Source organism: Labrus bergylta, chromosome 11 (genome assembly GCF_963930695.1).
Source record: "Labrus bergylta chromosome 11, fLabBer1.1, whole genome shotgun sequence".
Taxonomy (NCBI): Eukaryota; Metazoa; Chordata; class Actinopteri; order Labriformes; family Labridae; genus Labrus; species Labrus bergylta.
Window position 1 is genome coordinate 938,684 of NC_089205.1, and position 18,908 is coordinate 957,591.

At 39.6% G+C, this 18,908-nt stretch overlaps 2 protein-coding genes across 3 annotated transcripts in view; both read right to left on the minus strand.

Annotated features, from left to right (window-relative positions):
• igsf11 (immunoglobulin superfamily member 11) overlaps positions 1-12,451 on the minus strand; it is a 95,125-nt gene extending 82,674 nt beyond the window's left edge. Inside the window, exon 1 of one of the 2 annotated variants that reach the window (XM_065960217.1) lies at positions 11,151-12,451. In XM_065960217.1, the coding sequence (XP_065816289.1) occupies positions 11,151-11,211 (61 nt within the window). In that variant the 5' untranslated portion in view covers positions 11,212-12,451. The remainder of the gene's footprint in view (positions 1-11,150) is intronic. The other variant, XM_020644613.3, reaches the window with a different exon arrangement.
• A 605-nt stretch (positions 12,452-13,056) lies between these two features.
• On the minus strand, positions 13,057-14,891 carry wu:fb18f06 (protein SREK1IP1). Its single transcript, XM_020644540.3, has 4 exons — positions 14,712-14,891; positions 14,321-14,400; positions 13,856-14,044; positions 13,057-13,231 (listed from the first exon to the last, which is right to left on the minus strand). Exons 1-4 carry the CDS (start codon positions 14,731-14,733, stop codon positions 13,226-13,228), a joined length of 297 nt encoding a protein of 98 aa, XP_020500196.1. The 5' UTR covers positions 14,734-14,891; the 3' UTR covers positions 13,057-13,225.
• Positions 14,892-18,908: the final 4,017 nt, after the last annotated feature.

Here is an 18,908-nt window from a genome sequence, read left to right on the forward strand (position 1 = left end):
AGAGAGAGAGAGTGAGAGTGAGAGTGAGCGAGAGAGACAGAGAGAGAGAGAGAAAGAGGGAGAGAGAGAGAGAGAGAGAGAGAGACAGAGAGAGAGTGAGCGAGAGAGAGTCACACAGAGAGAGAGAGAGAGAAAGAGGGAGAGAGAGAGAGATAGAGAGAGAGAGAGAGAGAGAGAGAAAGAGGGAGATAGAGAGACAGAGAGAGAGAGAAAGAGAGAGAGAGAAGGTCCACTACTCCTATTGAGGTGCCTAGTGGGGTCTGAAATTAACACCCACTAAGCACCAAATGCCGGTAGATTTTGAGTTTGGCGCGCACACGCGCGCACGCACCCACCCACCCACCCACACACACACACACACACACACACACACACACACACACACACACACACACACACACACACACACACACACACACACACACACACACACACACACACACACACACACACACACACACACACACACACACACACACACACACACACACACACACCGAGTCGGGAACACGTGTGATCCGGTCAAACGGTCGGTTCGACTTCATTCCGTTCACTCTCACCGCAGATAATTTAACAATAACAACGTCACCCCACAACCTGTTGGAGTCTGTGGACATCTCCACTCACATTCATTAAATAATCTATTTGTTTATTTGAAATGGACATACTGTAACATTTAACCATGCACAAGATGAGCAGCTCTCAGTGTTTTTAGCAAAATGCTAAATTGCAACACAGATTAAAGCAGAAATGTGTTTGCTGCAAAAACGTAATAATTTTTTTTCTTTTTTTTTAAAGATTTATTTTTGGGCTTTTTGTGCCTTTAATGGATAGATAGGACAGTGGATAGAGTCGGAAATCAGGGAGAGAGAGTGGGAAACGACATGTGGGAAGGAAGCCACAGGTGGGAAGTGAACCCGGGCCGCACGCTTGAGACAACAGCCTCCATTCATGGGGCGCACGCACTAACCACTGTGCCACCAGCGCCCCAAACGTAATAAATTTAGAGGGAAAAACATATTTCATATAAATACAAAAGTAATATTAAAATATACACTAGGATAAGAGTAAAAAATAAAAAGTATGTCTACAGGCCATCTAGCATGGTAACAGGAGGCTCAATGTGTGATTCAGCTCTGTGGATGAACTGTTTGAATGTTAATGAACATGATGGTTCTTTCTGGTTCTGGACCACCTTGTACCTGCTGAACGCTCTCCAGTGTGTGACCACTGAGTTGGGTGGGACCTCAAACGTGCTGTGCGATGTTGAAACAGTCCACTAGTGACAGGAATACAGTGGCAAATGTGCAACTGGAGTGCACGTGAATACTGAAGTCGACCATAGGGTTGTAAGTGGGTATGTGGAGCAGACAGATGACTGTTTACTTCGGTTTATTTACGGGAGAGAGTAAGAGAGACAGCTAGGATCAGAAAGTTATGTTTAGATGGGGAAGTTGTATCGTTGAAAGACACAGGATAACTTCAATGTTACTGAAACGCGGGCTGCTCTCATTGAATCCCCGTTCAGGTCGCTCACAGATGCGGGAGGGAGACGGGGAGGTGAACTTAATTAAACACCACCGGAGCCACAAGACTCCTCTCACCAGAGCAGGGTTTCACCGGGGCTATGCCCCACGTTCTATTGTGCGCAAACACGACTTTATAACATGTAGGGGGGAAAACACAACTTTGAGAAATGAGGTCTTGTTGAGCGGTAGCTTTACTAAGTTGGCTGTCCGACTACCGGCACCGTTTCCCGGCTTGAGTAGGCTACGGGACTTCCGTCTGCCAGGATTTTGAACTTGTCAGGCCCGGGACAGAGGGCTCTCTGTGGGTGAAGTGTCAGTGTTTGATGACAGGGAGAATGTTAAACTGTTGCAAAGAGATGAGTAGCGAGTTCAACCTGGACACCGGGGATGGCGAAAGCACCAAGTGTCAGGCTGGGAAAGCGGGTGCAGAGGGATGAGTTGGAGTTGGAGCACGTAGCCCCAGAGCTAGCAGTAGGTCCAGGCATCCCGGGGCTACAGCCACAGACCCACACTCAGCTCTCGTCCCCGATGTCAAAATCCTGGTCGGACTCGCTTTATCTCCGCGTTTCAGTAACATTGAAGTTATCCTGTGTCTTTCAACGATACAACTTCCCCATCTAAACATAACTTTCTGATCCGAGCTGTCTCTTACTCTCTCCCGTAAATAAACCGAAGTAAACAGTTCCATAGCGCCCCTACAGGCCTGGAGCACTTCCATTTAAGGATTAACTTGCAGCGTTTCTGTGTTTGCAGTTGTTTTCTGGTTGTGTGTGTTTTGACTTAAGTTTCGTTTCTGTACTTGTAGCGCGTTTGATGCTTACGCAGTTGTTTTGCCTATTTGCAGCGCGTTTGTGTCTTTGCATTTGTTGTGGTAGTTTGCATTTGCTTTTGAATGTGCAGTGTTTCTAAACCTATGTCGTTTCATCAGTAGCTGATCGTTTGACCCCTACCGGCCACCGTACACAACACCTCAAAGAGGCTTCATAGTTAGCTTCGGTGTCCTAGAACAACCCTCTCCATGCTAGCTGTCATGGCTCATTACCCACATGTAAAAAGAGAAAAGGGAAAAACAGAGCAAAGAGTTTATAGAGAGAGGAGAGGGAAGGCAGAGCCGGGGTGAGAAGCCTGTTGTACAATAATGTAGAATATCACATTTCTTTGTATAAACAAATGGAAAGTCTTTTTATTTCAATGTATGTAGTATTTTATAAGTGTTTTATTGTTATGGTGATGCGTGTGCATTAATAAATTGTGTAAATGTGTTTCCCTGAAATTGTAAAGTTCCACCTGTGCCCCCTCAGGTTCTATGGGATAAAACAGCCACAATGTTACGGTGAAGTCTGCTGTAAAAATGCACAGATGGGACCTCTTCGCTCGCTCGCTCTCTCTCTCTCTCTCCTCTCTCTAATCCCTCTCTCTCTCTGTCTATCTTTCTCTCTTTTGTGCCTTAACACGCACTTCCTCCTGGCTGTTCAAATGCATCAGATTTGACATGCTCATTTGTCGTACGCAAGGATAGAACAAGTGGGGACCACTTTTCAGTTTCATCCCTGGAAAGTCATTTGTGTATTGAGTGTGTGGGAGGACACAGAAAAGAAAGCCCATAGAGAGAGACATTAAGAGTGTGTGGAAGAGAGACACAGAAAAAAAGAAAGTGAAAAAAATGAAAAAAGCAAAGTCAGGGAAATTCTGAAATGAGTAAAATAAAATAAAACCAAGAAACAAATCCAAGGATAGAAGGAGGAAAGAGAGACATGCATGGGGATTTAGGCAAATAAAAATAAACCAGGGAATTGTGAACTGTGTTAATAAGAATGACACCTGGGAGATAGCAAAAAGCAACAGTTGTTTGAGAGTCTTGTCACATGTTGCACTCAGCCAGCAAACACACATTTACAAGGAACCAGAGCACTCTCCCTTCACTCTCTTAAGGACATATCCTTAACATAACAGTGGTTAAGTAACGCTGCAGTGCTCAATGAAGTTAGCAGGATACACCCAGTGTGTTTACATTACCTTCTATATTTGAGCTGTTGTAATAAAATAATTCCTCCAATGGGTGATCAGTAAAGTTGAGTCGAATGCACAGTTAAGTTCAGCTACAGTTAGAGATAATATTCATTCAATTTGACAACTGTCCTTTCACCCATGATGCACCTGGGGACTCAGCTTTCAGATAGTTACTCGTGGACGTTCTTCTGGTTGAACTATTACATCATATAATAAACAATCGATGAACAAGTTGGCCAGTAGCAAATCGGTTGAATGTCGAACATTGAAAAGATGCACACATTTATGTCTGTACTGTTGCCATGTTGATACCTTGGTCCTGTTTTCTTACCCTGTTGAGGTGTAAGAGTACTCTGAACTGCATTCTCCAGGTGTGCTAGTGTGATTTAGAAATTCAACTCGGTACGATTTCAGTCAGACTAACTAACTAACTAACTAACTAAGATGTGAACATCTTGTAAATGTACTGAATGTGTCACTGCAGTGTTTCTGTGTTCAGCACTCACACAGATTTCTTCACATTTTGTCAGAGTGCACACTTCAAACAGCTGCCCCTCCCCCACTCGAGGATCTTATCTGACACATGTTTGATCTGTGAACACAGACCCCCATTTGTAAACTTATCCAGCAGCACGATGAGGTGTAGAGTAAGGAGACAGCAGAGAGTGTAAAGTAGTGACCCGGGTGTCTGCTGCAGTCTTTGTGCACGGGGATCTGATCTGATTTCAACATCCAGCTCTTCATTTACAATACAACACAATCCTCTCCTCCGCCCTTCAGGGGAATGTGAAGGTGAGAAAGTTCTAATGAAATATTTAGCAAGCTATATTTAAATAAATGTTTAAATCTTTTTTATACTGAAAGGTTAATATGGAAAACAAGTCACTGCAGTCCTGAGCACTAAACTAGTGTTTGAATATGAATATGATAGTTACTTTGAAAAACGTTACCTTGCTTCAATTTAACACCTCCACATCTGCATCGCTAATCCCCCTGCCTCCAAAATGTGTCTTTTGGGTCAGAGTTTGCTTACCAGTTTCACATTTTTCCATCAAGTTTGTTTTTATAGATCACTCACTTTGCATAGGAAGTGCCACTTTAGACCCTGCTTTGTGCTAACATCACATTTATAAATGAAATCTCAGGTCACATGAAGCCAAAGGTTTTACTTGAAGCTGTATTTACCACCCTGCTGTCTAAAGAAATGGGATTCTAGTACATAGCTTTTGAGAGAAGATACACTTATTAAGATTAAAGGGGAAAAGGCACAATAATACAGTGTTCTATGAACAGCCAGTTTATGAATTACCTATGGCTGTGAAAAGCTCTGGGCATGTTTTATGCAGGAGAATCTGTCCCCATTTTCACTTTGTTCCCCTCTTTTCTCCTCTTTTTACAGTATTCTGCGATTAAACTCCATTAGCCAGTGTCGGCGTCAGGACTTCCAGCATGCAGGTTCAAGCTTTGTTTGTCAGTAATCACGACCACATTTTCAGGGATAAAGGTTTAAGTTTTTCATTTCAAAATGTGCTTTGTAATGTGCTGCTGTCATTACACATTACGCAATAAACCTGGCCACTTTTACACCGTCATTGTCACATTTGCATTTTAATGTGCTTCTGTCAGAGAGCACACTTAAAGCAGGTCAAATCATTTCTAGCATCTCTGTGTTACACCAGTCACTTCAGCCTCTGGCTTCATTAAGTACTCTAAGGTCATTTAGTTCTTGTTTGGATCGATTGAGAATCAATTTCAAATTAGTGATGCAAAGCCACAGGACTCCAGAGAGAACAGTTGAACATATCTATATATAGTCCCAGTTTCAGCACTTGTATCTGGAAACCCTGACATAAAACAACTGAAACTGATCTGCATGATCCTTAAAGCCTGCTGTCAATGCAGTACAGGTTTGTCTAAGTACACAAAGTATGGATACTCCTGGTCAAATGTTAATCCTATACAAGTGAAAGTTACTCAGTCAAATTATTACTTGAGTGAAAGAACTAGATATTTTGCTTTTTAATATACTTAAGTAGGCTCAAACTCCTTGTTTTTAAAATCTCAAAATGTATTTTGAGATTTGTGGCCAAGAATACATGGGTGTACATTCTGTATATCATCAGTCATGTATATTTAGAAAACATTATTTACATTTTTTAAACTCACATGCTACAGATTTCAAGATTTGCAGTTCCAAAATAATAAGAACAGTAATAGGAACAAACAAAAATACCCGATGGCCAGCCAGGCTTTACACTGCAGTGAGAGAGCATTCAAATTCTTTCAGTAGGTGCAAGGCCTCTTGAACTATGCAATTGTGCATAATATTTTTTATTCCTGATACGGCTAAAGCTCCCTTTGATTTTCCACTTCTCTGCAGTGAGGTTAGCTCCCAGCATCATAAACTTAAACATGAAAAGAAAAGCTTCTCTATCCCATAAATGAACTGCCTGATCTGCGTAACATTAGCGCTGTGTTCGCTTTACTTTCAACCATGAGATGTGTGACATGTACATCACCACCACTTGAGACAGATGCAGCACTACCCAAACAGATTATTGTTTCAGATACCATATTGGATTTTACTCAAGAAAAGTACAGATACTAAAAATGTTTAACTTAAATGTACAGTAATCAAGTAATATGTACTTTCTTACTGTCCAACACAATGCAGGTCCTACAACATTTCATGTTCATGTTGTTGTACTTGGATAGACTGCTTAAGGTTTTGTTAGGTTCTGTAAGGTTTGAGTGAATAAATGAAAAGCAATAGCACCAAAATAAGAAGCTGGGTTTATCTAAGTCCTTAATAGCTAGGCTGAAAATATACTTATTTTTTAACCTTGCTTTCCTTTATACAACAAAGTGAGTTTTGAACATAATTGTTCACATACACAGACTTTACCACCCCTAACATACTGACTGAACTAAAACTTTGAAAGTGAGATTTTTAGACTGATTATTTGTGGAAACATTATCTCTGTAGGTAAGCGATGTCATTGGCAGAGGCCTGTCACCAACGCCCTGTAGAAAGTCCAGTAGTGAAGCACAAATGTTCATTTGAAGGAGAGGATCTTCAGTGTGCCCTGACATGAGGAAGACATCGCTTCAAATATGCATAAGCTCGGGGCTTTTTGCACGCACATTCTACAGGAACGATGGTTTCATCCAAATGGTTCAATCTGTCACAGTATGTTACTGACCGGAGATACTGCTGAACACGTCATGAATCAAGATTGACTTGTGTTTTAAATAAAACCTGACCTTCTTTACCAAACATGAATCCCTGTAGCTGGTTCGAGTTTATTCATTTAAATGTATTTCATATAAAAACTAAAACGTACAGCCCTACCACAGGAAATAAAAGTGTTTTAGAATGAGGTGCTGTAGACCAGAATTACAAACAATAAATAAATAAAACAATACATAAATAATGATGTAATGCCTGCCATATGATGTTATTCTATTTGGTACATGACAGCTTTCTTAGACCACGTTTACTTGTATACCATCCACTGAAAATGAAATTGTTTTTCATTAGCGTTTTCATAAAAGTGTGTACGTTCAGACTACAACATTTGATAACAACTGTTGTGCACAAGGATCCGCAAAAACAACTAAAAACATGAAGTCTACACGCCAGGCCAGTCGTTCAAACAACACACGCAATACCACATATTCTTACTTCTACAGAGTGGTGAGGTGTAAATACAAACATGAGACAGAGATTGTGCTGTTACCAAAAGTGTGCACACTTGAATGTTAAAGGCTTTATATGTGATTTTTCACACTTAAATATAATATAAATCAAGTATATCCTCTGAAAATAACTCTGTGAGTCATGACTGTCTACAATGGGTGAAACACCCGAGTCCCACTGTCTGTGATGTTTTCAGAGTTTTCAGAGTCCTATCTTCAGTTTGTTTACATCGTCAGGACGGCCGGCTGACTCCTCCCCTCACATATAAAAGTTGTTTAATTGAGGGACTAGAGAAAAGAAGAATAACATACTGTACTCACTGCTTAACTGTGTTTCTAGATCACGCTCATTTCAGGTAAATTTACATGCAGTGTGAAGATACAAGCATAATAAAGATTGCTAGCATTAGCATGCTAACACAACAATGCAGTGTGAGTTGTTTTGGTTTCATGCTGGTGCTCAAGGGCGACATCTGCTGGATCAAAAAATCACATATAAAGCCTTTAAAAGAAATCAGAAAGACATTTTTCATTACAAACATGACATAGGAGACGAGTTCAGAGACATGAGAGGACGGCCACATGGCTCACCAACATTAACTCAAATTAAGTAGCTCACAGGATCTTTCAAAACTAATCAACTACATCATCCTGCTAATACGCTCAAGATTTACGAATAATTCACCACTTTCTTTAACGGTACAACCAGGGCCCCAACGCCCCCAAAAAACTGTGAACTGACCACGTCAAACGCGTGCCCAGATGCTTGGCTGACTGCCTGTGAGCAGAGCAGACTGTGGACTCTTTAGGGTTAGGTTCAGTGTGCGTTTAAGAGACTGGGGGACTGGGGGAATGCTGTGCTAGCTCTTCTCCAAATATCTGCCTATCATTTATTCATCCACGCTCCCAGGATGGCTGCTGCTGCCATCATCTGAGGAAGCCATCATCTGAAGCTGCACCTCTCTGCGCCTCTGTCGATCATCCATACACGAGCATACGCATGCTCACTCAGGCACTTTCCAAGCGGTCCCAGAGGTCTTTTAATTTTTGAGAAGCTATTTTTAGAGAGAAAAATAATCGAGGTGGAAAGTTCCATCTGTCCAACACTCTTGTTCCAGCTGCTCCTTTTTAGCAGCAGGCGGAAAAAGGGGGGTGGGGCGCAACCTATCAGACTCAACTGACACAGACAGGATTTTTTTTTTATCATTAGCATTCTGCATCAATAGGATTTTAAACCTGCGGGGCATGTTCCAACAAAGAGAAGGGGTGAAATACATTTTTTTATTACAAATCAAGGGGAACATAAAGATCCTGTTTAAAGCTTTTCATACTTAGTTATCTTTATCTTCATTATACCTTCAAACACACTGTTGATTTAGAACCTTCTAAACATTATGAGATAGCTACTGAATGTAAGTTTAGAACAGGTTTTGCTTTGACGCTTAGATGTTTTCTGGCCTGTAAAATAGTCAAAAACTTCGACCACAAACACAGAGCAACTGAATGGCATGAATCGTATTTGAATGAAAATGGACTCAAATGGCATCATCTAACATAGACGACCATGTAAACAACAAACAGACCAGGGTTGCTATGTCATTTCATGACTGTGTGCAGAGCAACAAGCCCACAGAGATATCACAGGAGAACTTGCCTGTACAGCTTTGATGCAGACATGGATATCATCATATCATGTCATGTGCTAAACTAATACTCAATTGTGTTGTTTTGTGTTTGTGGTTAAGTGCTCCTCGTCCAACTAGACCTTTAACTGCAGACTGGAGTCTTACTGGCTGGACAAGAGAAGCATGGAGACGCTAACATTAAAGTGTGTTAAAGTTTGAAATGTTCTCTAAGATCTATTGTGCACAACACAAAAACAGACACAACTAGTTGAACGTTTCAAAGTCACAACCTCCGCTTGAATCAAAGTGTTGTATTGAATGGAGCTCCGGAACAGTCCCTGAATCCCCCCCCTGAGGGTTGTTCTGGGTGAATCGTTAAGTTTGGGCATCATGGACAGAGCATCTCTGTGTTCATATCGCCAGGGGGATGTGTTGTGACAACAGCTGAACCAATTTGTTTATCAGCAGAAAGCCTCTGCTGCTTTTCTTCTTACTTTAACAAACTTGTTCTTAAACTTTGAGGCACTTCACATTTGAAGCAGCCAGCTCTGCTGTAAGATCGTATTTATTATTCCAGAAGAACAGATTCAACATTTATGGGTAGATGGCTGATGCCTGAGCCGGTCTCTTATGAATTTGACTTTCTCCCTTCATAGTTGATGATTATTTTGTCTTTTCAAGACTTAGAAACATTTATTTTTAAGTACCCAGTGTACGTACACAGCTACAAAAAAAACACACATTCTGGTATGTCCATTATGTTCACGCATATTACTCTTTTGTCTTGTAATATTACAATATGTTTTAAAGGAAAGCAAGATAAATGAAACCATTAAGATATCATTACAATTTTACAATTCTACAGAATTACTTAAAAATCCAAGAAGTTCAGTGTCTGGTAACATAAATCACAGATAGGATCAATCCAGTGAGAGGTCTGACATTAAAAAAAGAGAGGTCAGTTCAAACAGACAAAACAAGTCACTTCTGGACTTTGAACAAACACTGGCAGATCCCTACAAGACATAAAAGGAAAGAAAGAAAGAACTCTCCAGTAAACAAAGTTCTCTCTGTAAAAGTCGGTCAACAGAACAGCTGAGTTTTCCCTGGCTGAGCAATTTCTTATTTCACCGGACTTTTACCTTCACTCATTACAAAGGCTAATAAAGTGATGTGTGTGTGTGTGTGTATACATAAATAAAAGAAAAGTTATTTTTGTGTTGTTACATAAGGCTCTAATAGGATGGAGTTTAACAGCATTGTATATGCTCCGTCTTGCCTTTTTCTGCCAAAATATTGACACGTTCCTTTTTCAGGTGTAGCGTCTTTACATCTCTATAAAGTGTGCTCACATCATGACAATGCTCATGTGATGTTCACTAATGAATAGCTGCTATTTTGTCCATCTTTAATTATATCTCTGAATGCTTACTCTGAAATATAGAACTAGTCTATAGAAAATCAAAAAAAATAACATCACATATCACATACAAGTGAGATTGTTCTATTTTCAATATGTGCCTGATATTTCAGTGTACAACAAATATCAAAAGTCTTCTAAATGCTAAGACAGTGCTTATGAACCGTCACACAATGCATGCTCTCCTTCACAGCAATGCCTCTGTGATCTTTGGTCAGGCTGGTATTTCAGTAATTCGTCCTCCTTTGTATTTGTTTCTAAACAGTAATACAGTTGTAGCACGTCTTTACTTCCACGTTTTTAAAAAAGAGGATAATTGAAACCAAAAGTGAAGCTTCAAAATCCTATAAAGTGAAATCAGTAACTACAGAAAGCAGAAAGACATGGACACTAAAATGTCCCAAATGCTTTGAGCGTGAGCCGACATTTCGACTTCTGGGGAAAATCCATCCTAAACCAGTGCTTTATGTGGTAATATCGGGGATTTGTCAGCTCCAAAAATAGGGGAGGGGGGGCTTTGAGAGACTGAACCATTGGCACAATTAAATTCGAGATACATCTGTTTTTTGCAGAATTGCTGCAGATGGATTGTAAATGATTAGGGCACGTGATAGAAATGACTTTACTTTTCAAAATAATGTTCATATAGCCTACTTTAGGGTGTTCTTTACTTTTCTTTTTTTTAATTATGTGACCAATTTATTAAATATTCTTATTGTCATTAGTGTAGTAGTGTCGGCCTGATATTATACGAAGTGCACTGTGCTTGTGTGTGTGTGTGTGTGTGTGTGTGTGGGGTGGGGTGGGGTGGGGTGGGGGGGGGTTAGGGATTGGTAACGTACACAAGTTTAAAGTGCTACAACTTACCCTTCAAGAAGAAAATGACCACCCAGGCTATCCAGAGATCTGAGTTGTGAAACTTCACCATCGTTCGTAAATGTTCATGCACTGCGTTTTATGGAGAGCCTCTTCAGTGAAACCTCAGCTCCGCTCACAGCTCAATGAACAAAAGTAAGTGTTCCCTCTAAAGAAATGTGACAGACATGATAGCAGTCCGGGTGATACGCAGCGTACGGGCGTACAACAGCATCTCATCTACACACTCTTCAATGTTTCACTGCGTGGAGAAAAACTGCACCAATGGCATTTGTATCAAACCCGCGTCCCTTTCTTTTTGAAGCGCTTCAGGCACTCCTCCTTTCCTCCCGTCCTTTCCTCCCGTCCTTTGGTAGCTCCCGGTTACTTCTTTTCTCCTCGACCGCTCCAGTCAATTTACGCGCGGGTGTAATAACTTAACATCCAATCACCGTTGAAGGACAGAATACCCACGGTCCCTAAAAGTGACCTACAAACAGAACAACCACTGTCTCTAAAAGTGTCCTACACATAGAAACAAACTGGCATCTTTCCGCCCGCGTGTTGCGCTTCATATCTCTCCTCTGTTCTTCTACTGCAGATGAGCTGACCTGGGGGCAAAAAAGTAGCTTTGCAGATATACGACTTCCGGTTGATGTTTTCAAAATAAAACACAAGTGAAGCATGTCGGTGGTGTATATCATAATAGTAGTGATTTGTATATGTTCCTCTCACTCTTCTGTAGCCTGAAATACAATTTAAAAAGGTAATTCTCTCAGAATCAGGAAATAGAAATGACGTTACTTTTTTTAAAAATTGTTTAACATTTTTAAAGTGATATAAGCTATAAATATATAAATAATAGGCTATAGGCTATGTTTATATTTGAAAGACGTGTCATTTCAAAACTTGTCTTGAGAAATTAGTCTAAGATAAAAAAAAATAAAAAAAAGATTACGACCAATAGGCCTGCGTTGATATGAACTACAGGAAACACGTCCAGAATCATTGTGCTGTTATTTTCCACCTCTCTTCCTGTTGTGGTCTCAGTTTGTTTCTGCGCCTTCACGGCGCTCACGAGAGGATGATTGAGATGAGCTCAAGCCTGGCTGTTGCTGGGAGACCGCTGACGCCAGCCGAGAGAGGGAGACGGAGACGAGAGAGGGAGGGAGAGAGGGAGAGAAACGAGAGTGAGAGAGGGAGAGAAAAGAGAGAGAGAGTGAGGGAGGGAGAGAGACAGATTGACGCAAAAGAACGATCACAGAACGATTGACTTAAAAGAATACATATGACTGTGTATGTACTTATCGTATACCCACAGAAATGTCTCGACCCTTTAAAAGGTCTAGTGATCGTGTCTCCCCAAAAACTGCTTAAGGCTACATATCAACGCATTTCTTTACCTGCTCTCAATCCACATTTGTCAGATTAACCAAGTTGTCAAATTGGTACTGCTGGAGGATACATTTTGCTGATGTTAATAAATAATTTGGATTGTGTGAACATTTTGCCTGTTAATATTCTTAATGTAGGCTACTGTTGGTGTAATGTATTTTTTTGCTCTAATTTACTGCACAGTCACATGAGAAAGGATAAAAATACTTATCTCTTGTCCATTAACACCTGCTGTGAGAGTCTACCCAGGGCAAAATCAATTCATGACGTTTGTCCTTCATAGCAGTTTAACAAATTGATGCTTAACCATAAAAGGGGATTCAAATAAAAATAATGAATCAATTATTTCCCTAAATGACAATCATGTTCTGATTGTCAATGCAACATATCAATCATAATGAAAACATATTTGTTATTTTTGAAAATTAGACTGAGCTCAAACGGGATCTTAAACATTAATCGATTATAAAATAGACAACACTGACATCTTGTGGTGGAAAAAAAACACTTTAGTTGAAGAACATTATTTGTTACAGTTACCTTTACTTTATAGAATCAGCATATATGTTCACACAACAGCATCATTTTTTACACCACCATTAAAAGGAAGGAAGGAAGAAAGGATGGTATGACTGGACACTTAAACAAACACTCGTATGAATGATCAGAGCAGGCCAGCCCATGAGGAGGAATCAATCCTAAAATGACACAAATGAAAATGCTGTAATGCAGTGAGGGAACATGATTAATTAAAGAGCAGTGAGTCATAAAATCTAAAATGCCACTGCTCTTTTATGACACAACTATCTTAATATTTCCCCTCCCTTGATCCTGGGTTTGGCTCTTTTTTAATTTGACTTTGCAAGGGAAACGTTCAAGCAAATTTAACCAATGTATAGTACACTTTGTTTCAACAGAATAAAGTCTCAGTAGTTTGTCTCACAGTGATAAAAATAGAAGAAGTTGTACTGGACTGGCTGAAAAACACTTTGCATACGGAAGTATGAACGTAATGAGATGCAAAATGTAAACAGCATGACCACACAAAAGGGAGGAAGGTGTCAGGTCAGACTAAAACTGGCACTGCTGGTATGACCTGTTTTGGAGCCTTCATAAACACACCAACCTTTTGAACAAGGTATGGCAGGAATGTCACCTGTCACACCTTGTGTGCTGCAATTTATTACATCTCAAATTCAAAAGGTTTTAAGACTACAAACCAGAAGTTGAACTAAATGAGTAGGGATCAAAAATCAACACCCTTTTACATCAATCATAAAATAAGCAAGATATCTGCAAATTAACTGGTGTATTGGACCCACCTCATTAGAACTAGAGGAGGATGAGGATGATGAGGATGAGGATGATTTATTTTCCCCCTCCTTCTTCTTCTTCTTCTTCTTGTCCTTCTTTACCTCCTTTAGGCCTTTGTCAGACTTTGACTTGTCTCCATCATCAGATTTTTCCTTACTTTTAGATTTATCTTTGTCACACTTGGACTTGGAGTCTCCCTTGAATAAACAAAAGTTAAATTTGAATAAATCATTAAGAGTGTTGATTTTGTCTTAAAGTGTATTTTTCAGTCCAATATGTGTAACCTTATTAATCAGTAAGTGAACAACTGTATGAGCTTCAGTGGTTTGTGTCAAAGAACTGGTAACTAAAGGTAATGGGAAAAAGATTTACCAGCAACTGTTTTAAAAATCAGTTTTACTTTTATCCAGACTTACAAGACCACCAATCCCTTTAGGAATTACAAGAGTCTTTATAGAATAAAATGCTCCTACCTTGTCCTTATCCTTCTTGCGCCAAGGCCAACTTATCTCATCCTGTTGAGCCTGCTGCGGCTTCACTTCTTCCTCCACAGCTGCACACATTCAAAACAGGTATGAGCAGTGGAAAGGACTCGGTTACACTAAATGTCATGTAGCCTAAATATCTGCAGGCTATATGCCTACCAAAAGAACATGAGTTTAAATAAAAAGCAGTAACCACAGCGGTAATGATGCAGCCAAAAATTTGATAAACTTCACGAGCTTTTCTTGTTTTTAAAGCTATTTAAAGTGCCTAGGCTTCCGCGTCGAAACACCTCATGGAAATAAAGTCAACCTCGGAACATTAAAGCTTGTAGCCTGACAATAAACGTAAAACATTTTGTCAAAGTCAATTTGAGCCTACCTGCCGACAGATTGAAATCCATTGTGTACTTGCCCAAGTAAGTTATCACAAACACTGACGAGATGTTTTTCCATACACATGGGAAACCTTGATTGACCGCTCTTACACCACGCCCCTTTCCCCTCACCGATGAGGTGAGTTTGGGTGATGCACTTATTTCTAATCAGATTTCTTCGCAATTTATCACTTCCTTTCAATTGCTAGGCCTACTTCATGTTTTGGTAACGCCTCCAGTAGCCTAATGTCCGTGAAGTCAGTAAACGTAGCATACTCGTGTGATATTCAGACCAGTGAACTTTGTGTTTTTAAGAGGAAACGTATGATAAATGACGGTGCCATTAAACATTTAAACTGACAACACGTTCATACATTAGGATATTTAATGATTACAAAGAATACAATATTGTGAATTTGAACAGAACAGAAGAAAACGGTTACATTTTGGTAATAGCCCTGCGTTTAGGGGTTTAGGCTACTTATGTAAAGGTAAACCTATTCGTCACACTCTTAAGATATTAAATAGTGAAAAACAGGTCACAAATCTCCAAGTTATTTTAAATTAGTAATTGAATCTATAGGCCCAAGTGTTTTCCTAAACGTGAGTGGAATAATGCAAAATAGAAAATATTTAAAGAAGACTGAATTAAATATTTGGGATTTAGAATCAAGATCATATAGTCTACAAAAAGATTTAGCCCCTTTTCAAACTCAAACATTCTGAGAATCCTCCTCACTGAATATCCTAGCAAGGAATTTTAGCTGGGCCTACTTGGAAAGGGTATACATCCGCCAGTGAAATCAGTTTGACCCAATTATAGAAGTTAGTGAGACTGTGTGTAATTATGAACACTATTAAATCAACATCTCTGTTAAATACATTTTAAGACTTTCTTAAAAGTAAGCCTATATAGCCTACAGATTGTTTGAAATCACTTGTGCATTGTGCAGCAGCCTCTTCACATGCTGATCTAACTGTAGCCTTAATTAGTGATTGGATGCACCTGTCGAGGTAACCACATGTAGAGAAATTCAACATGCATGTGTGACACCGAAATGTGTTGTCACATTTTGTTATTGTATTTGGTTATTTTGTATGAATATTATACAAATGTATCTATGTTTTGGTTAAAGAAGTTAGTTTGAAGCTGTTCCTGTATATGCCACAAGGGGGCAGCACCTCCCCTGCTGAGCGGGCTGCGCTCTGCTTCAGAAGCGAGAGAAGAGTGAACAAGTACAGTCAACTCAATGTGTTTTCTTTGTCTTTTCAGATATTCTTTAAGCTGTAAGCAGGTTCCATCCCGTACCTGTTACACATGTCTCAATTTGTACTGCAAGATGGATTGAAATGTCTGCAAAAATAATTGTTGAATGTTTGGCCCAACAATGATTCAATAATATTCTTCATGTAGAGTTTGAAGAACATTTCTCTGTTTCCTCCTCAGCTTGAGAAACTCTTCATCCTGTTAAAAGTCCTCCTCACTACTCATAACAGTTCTCTTAATGGCTAAGAAGCTTTTTGAATAACTTTTATCTTTACAAGGATGTAGTCTCAACTTTAAGCAAGAAATACTTAAAAAATGTTATGACTCTAATCCGCGAGTCTATTTTCACCGGAGTACGCTGCAGGCACGCGTCAAGCTGGACAGAATATGACAGCTCAGACAGGAAGTCAAACAAGGAAACGCACAGAGCATCCGGTCAATTTCAAAATAAAACAATATTCGGACTTGCGATCGTATTTTTCAACACTTTATCAACATTACGTCAAAACAGGTTCCGAATGAACAACAATGCATCCTCAGAAAGACAAAGCAACATGTTGTTTGCATGTTTTTCTCTTTATTCCCGCCGGATCTTGTAGTTCTCTTGTGATGTGTCATGGGTGCGCTCCGCTGCGTTGACGTCCCAGAAACGGATCCAGTGTGAATGGGCGCGAGCCGTCGACGGAGCAAAACCGTGGCGCTGACGTACCGCGGCTCGCATGGAGTATGTGTGAATTGGGGTCAGCCTTTGATTTAGCCTTATTAGTCTTGTGTTCTAATAAATCATTGAGGTGGTCTGCATAAGGGTCTAACTTTGTGCTGAACATGACAATATTGTTGTTTACATTTATAGATAAAGGTATTTTTCTGTTCATTATGTGTGACAGTGGGTATTTATTCATTCAATGACTTATGTTATCTGACTTGAAATTAAAGGATCCTGTTGTCCCTAAAGGAGCAGTTTAATCAAACAGCAGGGAAAAGATATGATTCAGATTGAAAACCAACCTCCTTATGGTTGTACTGCTGTATCCAGTTTATAAAGGAAGGCAACCACCAGATTTCATTTTGTTTGTTTATTTTGCGTGACAGAGAGTGGGTATTTAAAGGTGCACTATGTAGTTTTGGAAGAGAAATGTGAAAGTTTGAGCTTCTGAGGTATATGTTCATAACTCTATACGCAAACTTTCAGAGGAAAATGTGCTCCCTGGAACACTGAAGATAAAATGATACATGAGAAGTTGTGGCGGTGGGCCCGCAACAGTGAAACCGAAACTCACCTGGTAGTCTTTTAGCTCCAAACTGTTCCAGGGACCAATTTTTTTCTTTGAGTAAACTTTGTGTATTCAGTTAAAGAAAATTTAGCGTTTCATTATTCACTTCTCCGACTTTCAAATGTCACTACCAAAACTACATAGTGCACCTTTAAACATGAAGTGAGTCATGACTGATGTTATCTGACCTGTAATTAAAGGATCCGGTTGGCACTATCCTGTTGATCCTGTTGGCACTCTGGAACCTGTCAGAGAGCATTGTTGGGACTTCATCAATCAGCAGAATCATTGTTGAAACAGAGTTGTCTTGCAAGTTTAGTGTAACTGTGGGAACATGTCAGACCGCATTGTTGGGATTTCATTATTTAACAGAATCATTGCTTGAAGTGCTTCATCCTAATCATCCCAAAGTGATTACCATAAAAACACATGAAGGAAAACTACAACAAGAAAATGTTTTTTTGTTAAAACCAAGGGGCAATCTCCGGTCTCGAAAAATGAAGCCTATGCGGAAGTACAAAAAACTGCAGTTCCTCGAGGTTCCTCTTGAGGCTGGCTTCAGAAGCGCCGGAAGTGCCATAAGCCCACAGCCAAAAAAGCCCGTTTTTACCACAGGAATCAACATGTTTACAGCCTGGTTCAAAAAACGAGATATATCTGATAAGTTGACGGCCCCTTCTCCTCACACTGTGGGGGGGGGGGGTGAATTTTTTTATAACTCATCGGATTTTATTCTATCAAGGAAAACGGCTATGCCCATATTTGGTTGTGTCAGATTTGATTGACAGCTCTGCGCGCTGCATCTGTCGGTCAGGTCAGGAGGCTAACAGCTTGATCCGTCTGATTTCTCCTCTTTCTTACTTCGTTTGGAGAGTTTGTTTAACACATATCTGACAACATACATGGCTTGCTGTGCGGTTAACAGACCATCCAACAAGTTGATGCTTCAGTTTTTTTCGGTAAGTGATATAGTAGTGTTATATTTACTGTATACTTGTGTGTCGGTATTTATATTTACGGACCTAGCTTGTTTAGCATTAGCTTGTAAACCAGTCGACTAACTGTGTAGCTCATTATTTACGGTCAATGGTTTAGAAATGTTTGTTGTTAAGATGTTGTTGTTGAAAATAATGAGTTTGTGTGATGTTAGAAGCTAAAGGTTCATCTCGGTTGTTAACCACAGACTGTAAATATGGTTATCTGACGTTATGATGAATGTTATACTCCACGTAAATGTGGACATTAAAAAACAAACTTTGTGTAGTAATTATCCGTCAGTAACATAAACTGAACTCAACTGAACCTAATGTGCTGTGTAGGTTATAGAGGATGACAGTAAAGTTACATGGTTGATGTAGTGTCTTAAGATTTGAGCAAACTGTTAACAAATTTAAAAAAAAAATGCACTTTGTAAGAGCATCTGTAACCATTAAGAACTATATTAATAACCATATTAATTTTCACTGAACTCATACACAGAATATAGCTGTAGAAATATAAAATATAAATAACATATGGAATGAAAATAAGATTTAAAGCACATAGATATAAAGTATAAGAAATAGTTTGAAGAATACAGCCATGTACCGAGCTCATGTTAATAATAAATGAGTTACTGTATGTTCTGTACTAAAGCACAGAGAGTTGGGACCTGTTAATGA

What these genes read in the sequence shown, in the direction of transcription:
- wu:fb18f06 (XM_020644540.3), bottom strand. Translation starts at nt 14,733, where the DNA reads ATGGATTTCAATCTGTCGGCAG. An exon ending in GGATTTCAATCTGTCGGCAG is followed by an intron (nt 14,401 to 14,711) that starts GTAGGCTCAAAT and finishes GAATGTGTGCAG; the next exon opens with CTGTGGAGGAAGAAGTGAAG. An exon ending in GCAAGAAGGATAAGGACAAG is followed by an intron (nt 14,045 to 14,320) that starts GTAGGAGCATTT and finishes TGTTTATTCAAG; the next exon opens with GGAGACTCCAAGTCCAAGTG.